Raw genomic sequence first — 16457 nt, 5'->3', positions numbered from 1 at the left:
AATAAAAATTGCAGCCGATAAAGCTGGGCACAATACCTTTACATTCTTGTAATACTTCTTGAGTTGATGTTGGCTTCTCATCCTGAGACAGTTCTTTATTTTCACTTTTCTTCTGCTTAGCAGAAGAGGAGTCCTGTTCCTCTGAACTGCTACGCTTTCTTTTACCTTGCCTTTTTTCAGACTGATCAAAGCTCTCTGCTCTTTCTTTTTTCTTTTTCTCCTTCTTGGCAGTCTGCTTATCAGCTTCCTGTACATCAGGTACTGAGCACTCAGATACAGTCCTGCGTCTCTTAGGACCACCTTCAGAAACGATGTCCATATCTTGCTCTTTATTTTCCTCCTCTGCCTTTTCACCATTGTCTTTTCTTGCCTTGGATTTCTTTTTCTTCTTCTTTTTCTTTTCCTTTTCTTCTAGAAGTCAAAATAAATATATAATTAAGATTATCCTCAACCAAATACATAATAAAGTATTGGTTGGCTCAATTCATTGAATATATCAAAATGGATTTCTAGAGAAGGATAAAGGCCAGCTGTATTGTGCAGATAAAATCACTGAGGTAGCTTATAAACTTTTGCTATAATCTTATATATTTTTATTATACAGGCACAAGATCTATATCTTCAAACCCTTAACTAAAAAGCTTTGAAATACATCATGATATCCTGTTGAAAGAGTAAATGAATTCTACTTTGTAATAAGACAATAGTGTCTACTTCATGGTAACTAAGCTACCAAAATCCATTTTAACAAAAACCCAGTGCTATTGATATGGTTTTATGTTTGAAAAACGGGTGCATTATTTTACACAAATATTCTTTATAAATTCTGAATCCCAAGCATTGGAGAGTGGGCAATGGAGTGGGCACGAGCTATGTGCCTCAACTGAATTAACTCAAGTTGGTTTATGTGAATATTGCATGCATAATTTATACTCATGTAAGAGCCCAAAATGCTATAGTATATATTGGTGGTCAAAAACAGTTTGTATGGCTTTAGTCTTGCCTATGCTGATGCAAGAAATATAGATAGATATAAGTAATACCAGAGAAGCAAACAGGCAGAGGAACAATGGCTTGTGCACAAACCGGTATACATTCACAGATAGGTAGACAGAGCCTAAAACTGCCACCTCACACCACTGAAGACTAGCCAGAGCACTGTTTGGAAATAGTTTTTATACTCTCCCCACACTTTTTTCTGTAAATTTAAGTACATTCTGCTATGTTAACAAGCTCCATAATGCGTATGTATGTATATGTAGTTAAAATGTAAAGTTAGACTGTAAACTTCACCTGAAAGATACAGAAAGAAATTCTGCTTGAAATATCACACAAAAAATACATTATGATTGCTATGCATGATTAACACGGATACATATTTTTTGCTTGGTTTAAAGGCAACTCTTACCAGTTCCACAGCCCTCTGGTATGTTACCTTCCGTTATGCTGACCGGTGGAAGGGCTTTATTTTTCATTGTTTTAGGAAACATCCCTGCTTTTCTTGGTGCTTCTTCAGGTGGATTATTTAAAACCTTATCAGGTTAGCAAAAGAAAAAAAAGTCAATATGGTCATATCTAGTTATCTTTAGATAAAAGATGTATAACAGAAATGTTTAATTAAGATTAAAAACTAGACTTACCTCTATAGCTTTAGCCGCTTGTTCTTGAGTCTCAAACTCTATAAATGCAAATCCTTTAGGATCTCCTGTGGATTTGTATCGTGGGATGCTAATATAGGCTACCGTGCCACATTTACCAAACACCCGCTCAATCCAGCTGTGGTTAACATTTTTGGGTAGCAGTTCCTAACAGATAAGTAAAGGAGTGATTTTATTAGGCACATTTATTACTGGCGTAAAATGTATCCTGAACAATAAAAGGTATCTTTCCTTGTTATGTGAATCAGGCTCATGGAACTTAGGTGGTTGACAGCGAGTAAATGTACATATTCCCCAGTGGGTATATTTACACCCATAAGCCAAAGACTTGACTTAAACCTTCCACATTGCTAAAATGCTCATGGAAAAACTTCCATTGTTTACTATATTAACAGATTACAAGATCAACTGCATTTCAATAACATATACATGCATAAACATATAACATTAAGGGGCAGATTTGTCAAAACTCGACTTAGTTTTTTTCACAATTCGAGAAATATCACAGTGAAAAAACAAGTAGGAAAATACTCGAGAATATTCTTTGGAACCTGGAATAGTCGCCATTTATTAAAGAATAAAATTATGAAAAATCGCCAGAAAAAGACTCAGCAAGTAAAAGCAGTGGCCATCTCCTTGTTGTAGCTGACATAGTCAGTGATCCCACTGGTGTCTAATAAAAGGGCAGCCAAGTTTGGGAGTTTTACTTTGGAAGCAGCTAGTAAATTGCAGGTAAAACTTAGTCCCTTTGTAAAATGTATAATGAAGCAATAGAATTCTAAATGAATCAGATGCAATTTGAGAGTAGGACTGGCCAGATATGGGATGACTTTGACGTAGTTGGCCAGTTTAAATATATTGCAATATATGGACAAACAATCCCTGTTTTGTTTAAAGGGTAAGGCATTTTTAGTAGCTGTATGCACAAAATGTCTCAATGTCTTAAATATATTAATAATGGGTTAAGGGCAGAGGACCTCTTGTATTTGTTTTATAAATACCCCCTTAGTGTATTGCAAGGGCTACTTAATATTGTATGGAACTAGCTTACTGGCTTTTTAAATGTGCTACACATTCTAATAAGTGCCTTTGCTAAATTCATGTTTTATGTTCAGAATATACAGAACTAAAGCAAATCATGGACTTCTGCAGGCAGTTTCTCTGCCTACTCTTTAGATTTGATGTTAATTTTATGGTCTGCATCCAAAGATGTGAAAAAGCCAACTTCAATATCTCTTATAATTGAACGTGACCATGTAATAGTAAAAAGTATTCCCCAGATGTTTCCATAGAACAAATAGGATAGAATATAGCAAAAGTTATAAAACACACATATATTCTTACCGCATACACTGTGCGACTGTCCACGTCCTGTGGTTTCTCTCCAAGAGGTAAACGTCTCCTTATTTTTGTACCGTTCAAATTTAGCTGAAAGTCACAGGCTTTGTTAATTTATTTTTTAATAACAGCATATATGTTTACATTTTTCTTTCATATTAACAGTCATTCCAAAGGCAGTGTTGTTACTCACTTCCACAACAGATGAATTCTTTACTGCTCTTGCGATTAGCTTCGAATCTGTAGTTATTTTTTTCATCTTGTTAAATGAGGCCAGTAATGATATATCGATGTCTGAGAAGAAAAGGATAATATAAATATATATATATATATATATATATATATATATATATATATATATATATATATATATATATATATATATATATATATATATATAATAAATGTGTTCATTAATGTATGTAGAGCTTATGGACAATTAATTATAACACAAAAAACTCTCTCTCTCTCTCTCTCTCTCTCTCTCTAAAAAGTCTAAAAGTCTGTATAAGGTAACACTGTTTTAGCATGGGTTGCAATGGACAGGAAAAAATTATCTTTTGTTTTATCCAAAACTAAATTACAAGAATCGTTAACACATATTAAGTATCAATGCGACTTAACGACATTATTAGGTAACAAAGTGTCAGCGCTAGAGATCGATTCAGTGCAGCCAAAGGGACAAAGATACCAGAGTGTCAGCGCTGGAGATCGCATGAAGAGTGTGGCGGACTGCAGCAATTAGCCCGTACATTCTAAGTGGTACATTCTACACGGTTTGTTTAAACAGCCAGTGGAAGCACAAATACTGCGGATAGTAAGGGGTCTTTTTCTATTTTAAAAAATGGAAAAAACATTTGTGTTTACCTTGGTGCAGGTTGGTGAATACGCAGAGGGACGATGTAGCGTCTGTGATGCTCTGGGCGCATGTCTGATAAGTTGGATACTTATCTGTTGCTCTGTCATAGCAAACATTGTATATATGAAACTACACTGCAACTCTACAATGTGGAGCTAAGTACAGGAAGAGGGGTAGGGTGATTAATAACTAATGCAACATGAAAGCATAGGTAGGTAGTGAAAAGCGGGGAAACTGTGTGGAAGGAGGAGGAGGTAAAACAGGGGAGGAAGTCGGGCAGTGACGTCATCCACGAGCGCACTGGGATACACGAGGCGGCCGAGACGCCGGCCAAACCATCTACATTGGCTGCCTGGTGACTCCAACAGACGGCGAAGTGGTGACTTTGTTTTAATGCGAAAATTTTAACAGTAACATTGTGAGTGTGATTTTAATGTTATTTTTGGGATTAAAAAAGTGACGATTTTACACTATGTCAGCGCATTGTTTTAAAGCCACAGAGTCTGGAGAGAATTGAGAAGATGACCGTTAAACTATCTTTCTAAACGCCTAAACCTCATTTAAACGTTCGGGAGTACCCTCACATAAGATTCACTTCACTGTGTGAATTCTAATAAGTGACACGGCAAATAGCATAATTTGAAAAGGGCACCTTTTTAGAAGTACTCTAATCTCACAAAGGGGTGTACTATATTTATGTAAAAATACTGCACTATATGAGAATCATTTTCTTGCCCCTCTGTTTGTCTATACCTCGTGCTGGATGAGCGCTGGTTTCCTTCCGTAACTCTGAAGGGGAGGAAGTGACCGACTGAGTGTATAAGCCCCTCGGGGTTGGCTGTTCTGAAATTCATCTTTATCGAACTAAGTAATCACATGTGTTAGACCTAAGTCCTAAGCCCTTTTTCAACAGGATTCGCAAAACAAGGAAGTAAAAAAATTCCTAGGTGCAAACGGTTCTTTATCCCCTTCCCATCCCTCGTTTGCAAATAAGGATTTAGTTCAGTGCACGAAGGATTCAGGTGTTCAGCCGAATCCAAAATACCAGTGCTGCGGAGTTGGAAACAATTTTGGGTATCTGGAGTCGACAAAATTGTACCAACTCCTAATAACTATAATAGTACTGAAAATAATCAGATTTAAGAGCTTCTATGAAGGAGGATATGGCAGAAGCACTTCTGTTTCTATGAACAATACTTTAGTTCATTTTGGATTGTATTTAACTACAAGCTATTCTACAGCTATATGCCAGGTTCAATTAATATAGAAGTTGTTTTAGGTTTTCCAGTTGTTTTTTTTTTTTATTTTGTTCATGTAGTTGGTTTAAGTAGTTTAAAGTGTGTACCAAATACATGGTTTATATGTTTGAGCTTTGGCAGTGATAAAATACCTTGTATGTTATGTACTTAACGTCTTTCAATCAAAATGAAAAATACATTAGTATAATAAAGGGACAGTAACAAAAAAATGAAAGCGTTTTAAAGTACCGTAGATAACATATAATATGCAGTTAGCATGCACTGGTAAATGTGTATTTGCTTCAGAAACACTACTACGTGAATTTAAAGGAAAACTGTACCCCCCAAATGAATACTTTAGCAATAGATACTTATTAAGTGACATATTTAAAAATCTTATCAAGCTGCAATATATATTTAAGTAAATATTGCCTTTTTACATCTCTTGTCCTGAACCACCATTTTGTGATGGTCTGTGTGCTGCCTCAAAGATCACCTGACCAGAAATACTGCAGCTCTAAATGTGGCCATATACTATAAGATCCGCTCGGGGCCCTGGCCACCAATTTTCTTATAACGTGAGGGGCCCTGGCCACCAATTTTTTTTTCCCATGTGGGGTCCTAGCCACCAATATTTTTTAATAAGTGTTTTTTTTAAAGGGGGGGCCCTGACCACAAATGTTTTTTTCAATTGGAAGGCCCTGACCACCAATATTTTGTTAATTTTTTATTAACATGTGGGAACCATGGCCACCAATGTTTTTTTGTTTCTTTAGTGTGTGGTGGGGGGTGGACCTGTGGGGTGGGGAGGGCGGACCTGTACGTGGCGCTTGTGGCGGGCGCAGCCCAGGAAATTTTTTCGTATGGGGCCCTGCAATTTCTGATGGCGGCCCTGATTTCTGGTTCACTAAAGGTTAAAAGGAATAATAGGAAGGAAAACCTTTGGGCTGTACCAAACACACTTACCAGGATTTGCAACAGGAACTTGTTAATGTTAAGGACCAAAACAGGTTATTTGATCTCTGACAGAAGTTAAACCTCATTGTTTGATATCATAGATTACATCGGTAGAGAATGTATACCAGACTATATCTCTATAATGAGCCCTTCCAAGACCCCCTAGTGAATAGAGCCAAATGGTCTGGTCCTTCCCCAGACCTATGGAGCTCTGTCAGTGAAAAAGTATAACACTCTGTTCTAGAAGTTAATTTCGCCTCTGCAATATGTTGTATATGCTCTGCTTTAGTTACTGTGTGTTGTGCAGCAACTTTACTGAGTTTGCACTGCAGAATAACAGAAGTTTAGGACCACAAGTCCTTTTCTCAGCGGCTGTGTGTCTATATGCTGAGTGAGTGTGGGGATCCGGTGCCTTCACTGGCTGGTGAGACAAGGCAGGCTACAGGGGCATCCTTACTATTAACCATCACTATTCTGCAGTAAGTTATACAGAACATATAGACATTACCATGAAAGTTATAAGCACAGTTACATAGATTGGTTTGGGTTGAGAAAAGACCGTAGACCATAAAGTTCAACCCCTACAAATGAAACCCAGCGTCCACACACACACATACACTGACCTCTACCTACACTCACATAAACTATATACAGGTATGGGACCTGCTATCCAGAATGCTCGGGACCTGGGCTTTTCCGGATAACAGATCTTTCCGTAATTTGGATCTTCATACTGTAAGTCTAATAAGAAAATCATTTAAACATTAAATAACTCTGGTTTTGCTTCCAGTAAAGATGAATGATATCTTAGTTGGGGTCAAGTAAAAGGTACCGTTTTATTATTACTGAGAAAAAGAAAATCATTTGTAAAAATTTGGATTATTTGTATAAAATGGAGTCTATGGGAGACAGCCTTTTCATAAGTCGAAGATTACTGGATAACAGGTTTTCGGATAATGGATCCCATACCTGTATATCAATATGTAATATTGATATACAGTATCTAATGTATGTATCTAATTGTAAATTTTAGTATCACAATATCCTTGGATATTATGCTTGTCCAAGAAAACATCCGAGCCCCTCTTAAAAGCATTGTTAGAATCAGCCATCGCAACATCATCCGGCAGGGCATTCCACAAACTCACTGTGAAGAACCACCTTTGCTGCTTCAAATGAAAGTTCTGTTTCTGTAGTCTAAATGAGTGGCCCACGGGTGCAGTGATCCTCTTTATGGGAAAAAATATCCCCTGCTATTTGTTTATAATGTCCTCTAATGTACTTGTAAAGCAGGTGAGAATAAGTCAGTAGAAATAACGAAATGTTGATAGAGATATTGACTTCTGGGGCAAAATAGCACCAACCAAAGAGAAAAGGGCATAGAGAGATTATGGGGCAGATTTATCAAAGTGTGAAATTAGAACTCATCACAGAAAAATTCACCCACATTGTTTTCCTATGGGATTTGCAGACTTGTAATTATAAATGGGTGAAAGTTAGAGTTTACCATTTGATAAATATGCTTCTAAAAAAATCACATAGGAATGAATAGAAAGGGGGTGAGTTTTTCTATGGTGAGCTCTAATATCACACTTGTGCCCCTAATAATCTTATTTATATTCATTATTATCGCATTTCTTTTACCAATATGTTCTGGATTTCAATATTGAAATCCATGCATGCATTCTAAACCGGAAATATACACAACAGCAATTAGTACAACTTGCATTGATGCCCCTACCACAACAACAGCCATGCCCTGAAGAAACCCAATTAGAATTGCACATTTTGATGAACCTGTGCCAAAAGGCACAGGAAAAAAATTCCACCCCCATTGACTTGAGAATAAAAGCCCATGCATTTCTTTGCCTTCAATATGCATATTTCTCTATTCAGCTTTTAAAGAGGAAGTTGAGGAAAAAAAAGGGAAGAATTGGAACTTATTTATTACCTCACTTTGTCAGAAGGATTTACAATGTTATGATCAGGAATGCAATTTTTTTTTTGTTTTAGGCCAGGGCTAGATGATGGTGGATCTTAGCCTAAGTTTCTCAGCAGGCCGACAATCCGCTGCTCTTCAGGTCCTGGTCTGCAGGCAGACATGGCGGATTTCAGCACAGAAACGTGACATTTTGTGCCGAAATCCACCTGCAGTTGAAAATGCAAGGGGCATGGCAGGGCAGCAGATTCTCCGCCTGCAGAAAATCTGCATTGCTATACATAGTCTGGCCCTAGCCTTAATCTTTCTACATACAAATGGCAATGTCTGTAAAAACTTAAAACTCTTGATGGCCAAATGGAGAAATACACCGAGATCTGGGACACTTGGATCCTTCATAAGGAGTCGTTCATATCCCTTTGAGTTGGAATGGGGCAATGGGCAGAGTTCAGTTCATTTCACTCTCCTTGAGTGTGTGTTTAACTAATGTTTGAGGCTTATGGCAACAACTTGCTCTAGAGATACCAAATGTGACATGTTTAGTGCTAATTTTCAAATCGTCAGTGGATCATTTTACTTATGGCTCATTTTCTTTTCATGTTTTTTTTCTCTTTTTTTTTTTTTTTCCTATATCTTTTCCCCTGTCAAGCAATATATTGTACCATGCATTCACGTGTTGTGCATTATGCTGTTTTGTATACAGTCCTTCGGGAAAAGTGAAATCTGATTTCAATAAAAAGAAAGTTGACAAAAAAAAAAAACTTAAAACTCATCTGCTAATTCTATGAGTTGTTCACATGACTACCAATTGTGCATAGCACTTACTGTTCACTATAAGAGTTGGGCCCTAAAATTGCCTTTTTAAGAAATCAAACTGTGAAATAAAAACAATACAATTTTTGTCAGGATAAGGAGAAGAAATGCTTTACTTTTTCTGTCTTTATAAATTTAGACTGTTGATCGACATGTCACTTGGAGATCAGAAAAGGGTAAATTCCAGGAAATTGTAGCATGCCATTCATTTCTAAAGGTACACAATACAGCTGTGGTGGGTCTCTTTAATGGAAGATAGTTTCCTGGGGCTGCATTGTTTAACCAGAAGAGACCAGTTTGTATGAAACAAGTGATCCTACAAATAAAGAGGTGTGCTATGTCCAAACAGCAAAACCATAATACATAATTTCTTACTTGAAGGCAAGAAAAATAATGTTTCCCACAAAGCTTTTTAAGTGTCATAGAACTTTAATGCTATGTCAAATGCAGGACTAGACTGGGAGTCAAAATAGGTCCTGGAACTCCTAGTACACAGAGGCCCAAACAGCCCCCACCAGCCCACTTAATAGTCACTTTCTGTGGCATTTTGCAGCAGCCCCTCTGCCATTTGCCAGAACCCACAGATTGTCAGTCCTGGCCTGAGACTGTTTTACACCACTTTATTACAAAATTACTTTGAAGGCTAACACCTGTGGAAAACATGAGCATTTTTATGTATATATGTTTATATTGGTAATGACCCACGTCAAAAAATGGGGCTGTTTTGGGTACTTATAGTGCCATATTTGGTGTTGGAGAGGCAATAGTTCCCAGAAAAAAAGACATTTGACGTTATCCTAAATGGATAGCCATGATTGTAACATGCTGTGAATGTAGCTATCCAACTAACATACAACTTATTTTGGTGATATTGTATAGTGACTTTTCATGGACTATAGTTTCTACACTGAAATATTTGTTTCACTGCAAGAGCTAACACAGATTTAAGCATAAAACTTTATTGAAATGTCTATTGTGAGGAATGTGGATAACTATTTTACAGGTGGGTCGGTCACTTTTTTTTTTTGTCGAGGGACAATGATAATGGGGACAATAATACAGATATGATCAAGAAAATCTTTAAAGAGCACTCTTACATGCAGGATGGTTTTACACACCATCTTACATACATGAAGATTTTATAGATTCTGCTCCTGATTCCTGAATAAAAGTTGTCCAAGACCATGACCTTATGCAGTAGCACAGAGGAACATGGTTTTAGTGGATTACATCAAGAGGAATGGAATATGGCACAAAAAGAAAACTCTAGATTAGTGATCTCCAACCAGTGGCTAGCAACACAGATGTACTGCCAAACAGACCCTCCTATATGCTGCAAGTCCACATAGGGTCTACCAATAGCCAATCACAGCACTAACTTGGCATACCCATGAACTTTTTAGATGCTTGTGTTGCTCGCCAAATCTTTTTACATTTGAATGTGGCTCACAGGTAAAAAAAAACATTGGTGACCCCCTGCTCTAGAGGGACACTAAAAGATGTCTCCCATATAAAATAAACAGAATAAATGGCACAAGGATCATTCACTACAGAGTACTCACAGCCATCTCTGGTCTTCTCAATCTGTTCCCTCAGAAATCGATCCTTATGCAGATTGATATCACCAAACCAGAAATCCACTTGCTTAGCAATGTCGGCAAGCAACTGTTTTACACGGGACCGTTTCTTTTTTTCACGGTCCTTCCTCAAATCAGTACTCTCATCTTCTTTCACCTTGTTGCTTGGGGTGTCAGTTTCGATTTCAGTCATCTTCTCTAAATAAATAAAATGAAAGAATTGTTCATCTAAAGGATTGATATCAACATGAACATGAAACCATATGGCTTGTTATGTCTGAAATAAAACAGAAAATTCTCATAGACCAGGACAGCAACAATCAATGTTTATGCGACCCCTAGTGGTGACTGAGTAATAGGACAAATGAGGATGTGTATCTGAATATAATGAGTTTGTTTAAATACTATATCTGTACCCTTACACCTGTATAAGGGTACATTCATAGACTGCAGTAGGTGACGGTAAGGTTTTATGTAATTTTCACAACAGCAATGCTTTTCAGGGAGGTATTACAGACTCTCAATGCATGGAGTAAATGTCTAAGGAGTTGCTGTCTGTGGTGTCAGCACAATGCAAAGTGCATGGTTGTATCATTTTAATCATTGATGGATAATACCTCTGGATGGTAAGGCAATAGGATAACTTTTATAGGAATGAAAATGTGTTTTTTTCTAAATAAGCTATTCTTCAAGTTTGTGACTGTTAAAAAATAACTAGAAGACAAACTCTACTAAGAAACAAACATTTATTTTAATCAAGTTTCTTTACTTCTATGGATCGAATATCAGTCTAAAACTTTGCTCCTCACAACTCAATGGTAATTAGCAGTACATGTTAAATACAATGGGCACATTGCTAAGTGAACTTGAATGACATCTGCAATGTCACTGGGTGTGTTTTTCTGGTTGATTTACCAGGCAAAACTGAAAGCGGCACAATTGGATGCTTTAAAGAAGAAGGAAAGTCTTCTTCCACTTGGGGGTGCTGAATGTTAGAGACCCCCAAGTGATTGTATATACTTACCTGAAACCCCGGGCCAGTGCTCCTATCAGCAGAGAATTGCACCGGCCCGGGGTTCTTCAAGCGAGCATCACAGATCGATCCTCTTCTGGCTTCTTTATTCTTCAAATTTCCCGGGGCAAACGCAGTAGAATAAAATAGCCGACTTCTTAGTTAAAGTTTGGCTTTTCGCTCTACTTCGCATGCACAGCCACAAGAAGAAAGAAAAAGCCGGAAGAGGATCGCTTTTTGGTGCTCGCTGGAATAACCCCGGGCCGGTGCAGTTTTCTGCTGATAGGAGCACCAGCCTGGGGTTTCAGGTAAGTATATACAATCACTTGGGGTGCCTAACATTTGGCATCCCCAAGTGGAAGAAGACTTTCCTTCTCAAGACTGACATCACTGTGGAGGGTCTTCAGAAAACTTGTTTTTAACTGTATAAACAGTTTACCATCTTGAAGTGTTCACAGGTAACCAGTTACAGTCTATATGCAGGACAGACAGCCTTAAGCACTCCAAATATTGCAGAACACACACTCCAAGCATCCCCTCTAGATCAAATGGCAGTTGCGGAGTGTTCTAGTTCAGCGATAGCTGTGCTGTCAAAGTTTCCTGTTCCTAGTCCTAAAATCAAGCAATATTTTGACACACAAAACAACGACAGTGTGACCTAATATAATGAAGATCAAAATATTTTTATAGTCAAATCAAACTTGCATACTTTGTATATACCATCATAAAATAATAACTTTCACAAGAAGTCCACTAGATATTACAACATTATTCTTATTCTACCGGAGTGCTACACTCACTGTCTACTTCTTTTTTCATAATCTAAATGACACATACTATTCCACTGGATTGTGACACCAGAAATCATTCTTAACAAGGCATTCTGGATATTTAGAAGCCTTACGAACATATACAAAACTGTTTTTTGGTCGTTTTTACAGCTCTTAGTTTAGAGATTACCCAATTGGAAATTTAAAGGTTTATAGTTGCCCTTATATTGCCAGCCAAAATGCTTATCTGTTTTTTTTTTTGTTTTTTTTTTAAAGCATTTCTATCATTTCCTCTATTATTGACATGAAAATGACAAAGCCTGTAGTCCCTACGAATCGACCTTCTACTGGACTTTTTGAAGTGGTACTTGCATTTGCTGTTCTTCAATCTTTAGAGACCATCATTTCAAACAATCCAGTCAGTGGTGGTGTAGGGATATGCATTTATATAAAGAACTGTTAACCGTTCACACAGACTTTTTATGGTTGACATCTGATTATACTTCAGCAACTTTGCAGATTAAAAACCATAATTTCTAGCAATATGTTTAATAGAAAATAATGGTAACAATGATAGTAACAGAATTTTGAAACAATGGCTTATAGAGAAGCATTCAGTGTCGAGTATGGTAGGGATGGGGGTTAACTTACCCAGAAGAAAGGGGGGTCCAGGTGCTCAAGCCCCAGACCTTCAGCTTGGGGAGGCAAATGATATGCAAATAGCTTTAGACATACTACACCGCACTCCTTAATTTGATGTAGTTAAAAAGTATTTATCTTAAAGGGCACCTGTTGGGTAAAAATGTTATCCCCAACCAAATATGCGGGCTAATAGAGACCGCATTCTGGTTGGGGATAACAGGTTTTTCCCCCGCCAGCACAGACAGCCATGTCCGGTCACTCGCATGCGCATAATGAAAAGCTGCCCTGAATAGCTCAATATGCGCATGTGCGTGACGTCACATGATCGTAATGCGCATGCGAGTGATCAGTCATGGCTGCTCACACCGGGAGCTCCCTCTCGATGCGGGTAGCCTAATGCTGGCGGGGGGCATTTATTTGTTTATTTAAAAACCTACTATTATCCCCAAAAGAAATACGGCTTCTATTAGCCCGCATCTTTGGTTGGGGATAACACTTTTACCCAACAGATGCCCTTTAAATAAATACTATTTAACAACATTAATTTAAGGAGTGCAGTCCGGTATGTGCCAGCTCTTCATTATCTATTTGCATACAATTTTGTAAAAACAGCGTTTTTGCACAATACCCGAAAGTGCCATTTCCAAGCCATATTCCAATACATATTAAAAAAAAAACAATGGCTTTAAAGTTATTTTTTAATGTAATTGCAACTGAAAGCAGTATTTGTTTATCCCTTTCTCTAACACTTCTGTCTCTGCAGAGCCAGTTCTTCTCCAGGTCTGTTGTCGTCTGCTGCATTGTTTCAGGAGTCAGAGCCAGAGGTGCAGAGAATATAAACAGCCAGAAAGATAGTGCAATTACATTTACAAACAAACTTTACACCATTGAGAATATTTAGTCAATGTATAAGGTATAGTTTCATTCATTCTGCTCAAAACGGTGTTTGAGTAGAGGAACCATCTAATTTGGAGAGATCTGGCTACACGTTAATCCATGCGCTCTAAGTAATCTCAAGACTGGAATTTTTCATAATCACAGCACTATCAAGCATATAAAGAACAAGAACACGGTCACTATATTACCAACTCTTCCTGATAACTTCGCATGTCATTCGGGGCACAAAAACATGCAGCGGATGAATTGAACGTCATCAGCCGTGCGACGCATAAAACTTCGCGATGATCCAATCAAGATGCGGAGACGTAGAGGCTGCCCCGCAGCTGCCTGCGTCGCTATGGAAACGAATCAGCGTCCAGGGCTCGAAATATCGGTCATGGATTTGCTGGGTGCTTGCGAGGACAATGGGAAATTAGTGTGATTAAAGGTAAAATGTACAACGTTACCTTGCATCACAACAAAGACACCAAAAACATAATAAAACGCATGCAGTTTTGGCGCATTGTTATGACGTCAAAAAAGCGCGATTTGTACAAAAAAACTTTACCGTGGAAGATGGAATGTTTATGTTTCGGGTGACAGCTGGTAAGGCAGACACAGGAGAAAGGGATGATATGTTTAATGGTTCCAGATATGTCAGCTAACTGCTCGTCATTAGGAGGAGAAGGATGATAATCAAGTTCTGGGCGTTTTTTAATTACATTTCATTATGAATGGTAACAAGGTGTACAAATGCCAGTGGATAGGATACTGGCGCAGTGGTTGTAATGTAATGTAATGTCCAGAGTCTTATTATTATCCTATTGAAACGGGGAAAGTTGATGTCTATGGCTCATATGGTCATTGTTCCACTCTCACTAAGCCAGAACTATAACCAATGAGTTAAGAGTAATGTGGTATACACATGATGGATGTAGGCAAAAGCCGGGTAAAGCAGACTGAAATAGCATAGGCGGTACTGACTATATCACAACAAAAAACTAGAATACTTTAATTCCCCTTGAGGACACATTTACGAAAAGTCAAGTTCATTTTGACAGGTGGAAAAATTCCTTCCTGACTCCAATATGATAATCGGACCAGTCCCTGGATCAACTTGTACTATGAGCTATCTTCCATCACTTGCTAAAAAGCCATCCAACCCCTTCTTAAAGCTATCTAATGTATCAGCCTGTACAACTGATTCAGGGAGAGAATTCCACATCTTCACAGCTCTCACTGATTATTTCGGCGAAACCTCTTTTCTTCTAATCGGAATGGGTGACCTTGTGTCAGCTGGAAAGACCTTCTGGTAAATAAAGCATTAGAGAGATTATTATACGATCCCCTTATATATTTATACATAGTCATCATATCACCCCTTAAGCCTCTTCTCCAGCATGAACAACCCCAACTCGGCCAGTCTTTCCTTATAGCTAAGATTTTTCCATACCTTTTAGTTGCCTTTCTCTGGACCATGTCCATTTCAGTAATATCCTGTTTGAGCACTGGAGACCAAAACTGTACAGCATATTCTAGATGGGGCCTTACCAGCACTCTGTAAAGTGGAAGAATAACCCCTTCCTCCCTTGAATCTATGCCCTTTTTAATACAGTTCAAAACCTTGTTTGTACTTGCAGCTACTCCCTGGCATTGCTTGCTACATCCATTTCATATATCTATATCTTTTTTTCTCTCTCTCTCTCTCTCTCTCTCTCTCTCTCTCTCTCTCTCTCTCTCTCTCTCTCTATATATAAAACAAAGCATGTTCTATTATATCCAGTATTTCTGAACTGTATACAAATTATGATTTTGAAATTTTCGCACAGCAGAAATTGTCTTTTGCAATCTATGGCGAAGTATAACTTAGAAATACACATATTTCAGTTAGTGTTTATGCATAAACTCAACTAAACACTTGTCAAAACGGTGGGTATATTTTCCCCACAGCGTGATCACTTTCTAAATTTTTGTAACAGTAGAATACTGTTTACATATCCTTTCAATGGCCACACACTGAAAAAGGTTTAGGTGCCATCTTGTGGAAATAGGATTTTGTCAGCCTCCCCCTGCTAAGCATAGCAACTGCTTTCCGACAAAGCTTTCCTACAAAGAACACAAGAAAACACTAAAGCACATGAACATATTAAGGCTCATTTACAACTGCAACACAGTTGGGTCACACTAAAATGGATGGTGTGATACACAGAGTGCTGGAAATTACATACCCCTCAATTTTTAGTGCAATATGCACTGAATATGGACACGTCAACTGCTGTTGTGGCAGACCCAATGACACTGCAATTGTGGAAATACACTGCATTGTGGTTAAGAAACACAGCATCCAAAACTGCACACTACACTTGTAAGTAAAATTACCCTTATTGTCTAGAGGTTTAGATAGAATTGGAATGAAATAGCATCAAACAACTTGTTCAGTAGAATAGGATTTCTGAACTTACAGAATTATTACAACAAATATAAATCTCAATGTAGGTGAGTCCTATATTGGCCTTGTAAACTCTTGTTTACATTTGTCCAATATATTCACAGCAAACTCTACAATATTTTCTCCTTCATACTGTAAGTGACATGGAGTTTATGCAGTGAGAATAATTCGGACAGGGTATGATATTTAGTCCTCTTAGCCAGAAGAGTCCAGGACGTCAGAATGATTCTCTGTAGATGAATTTGACTCTTACATAAATGAGGATGTTACACATAATTTTCCTGAATGCCCTTCTGTACAATACATTGAAATGTTGTGCACTTTCT

At 37.8% G+C, this 16457-nt stretch overlaps 2 protein-coding genes across 6 annotated transcripts in view; one reads left to right on the top strand and one right to left on the bottom strand.

Annotated features, from left to right (window-relative positions):
- Positions 1 to 14023, bottom strand: part of larp7.L (La ribonucleoprotein domain family member 7 L homeolog) — a 34527-nt gene extending 20504 nt beyond the window's left edge. Inside the window, exons 1-7 of one of the 2 annotated variants that reach the window (XM_018251420.2) lie at positions 13889 to 14023; positions 10365 to 10577; positions 3190 to 3290; positions 3003 to 3086; positions 1641 to 1805; positions 1409 to 1532; positions 37 to 411 (exon numbers count right to left, since the gene is read on the bottom strand). In XM_018251420.2, the coding sequence (XP_018106909.1) occupies positions 37 to 411; positions 1409 to 1532; positions 1641 to 1805; positions 3003 to 3086; positions 3190 to 3290; positions 10365 to 10572 (1057 nt within the window). In that variant the 5' untranslated portion in view covers positions 10573 to 10577; positions 13889 to 14023. The remainder of the gene's footprint in view (positions 1 to 36; positions 412 to 1408; positions 1533 to 1640; positions 1806 to 3002; positions 3087 to 3189; positions 3291 to 10364; positions 10578 to 13888) is intronic. The other variant, XM_018251425.2, reaches the window with a different exon arrangement.
- Positions 14001 to 16457, top strand: part of LOC108710251 (protein ZGRF1) — a 50498-nt gene continuing 48041 nt past the window's right edge. For 2 of the 4 annotated variants that reach the window (XM_018251409.2, XM_018251412.2), the window contains exon 1: positions 14148 to 14288. The gene's annotated coding sequence lies outside the window, so the exon portion shown is untranslated. The other 2 variants (XM_018251405.2, XM_018251398.2) reach the window with 2 other exon arrangements.

This window comes from Xenopus laevis, chromosome 1L (genome assembly GCF_017654675.1).
Source record: "Xenopus laevis strain J_2021 chromosome 1L, Xenopus_laevis_v10.1, whole genome shotgun sequence".
In the NCBI taxonomy this organism is placed as follows: domain Eukaryota; kingdom Metazoa; phylum Chordata; class Amphibia; order Anura; family Pipidae; genus Xenopus; species Xenopus laevis.
This window is presented reverse-complemented; position numbering and strand designations above follow the sequence as displayed.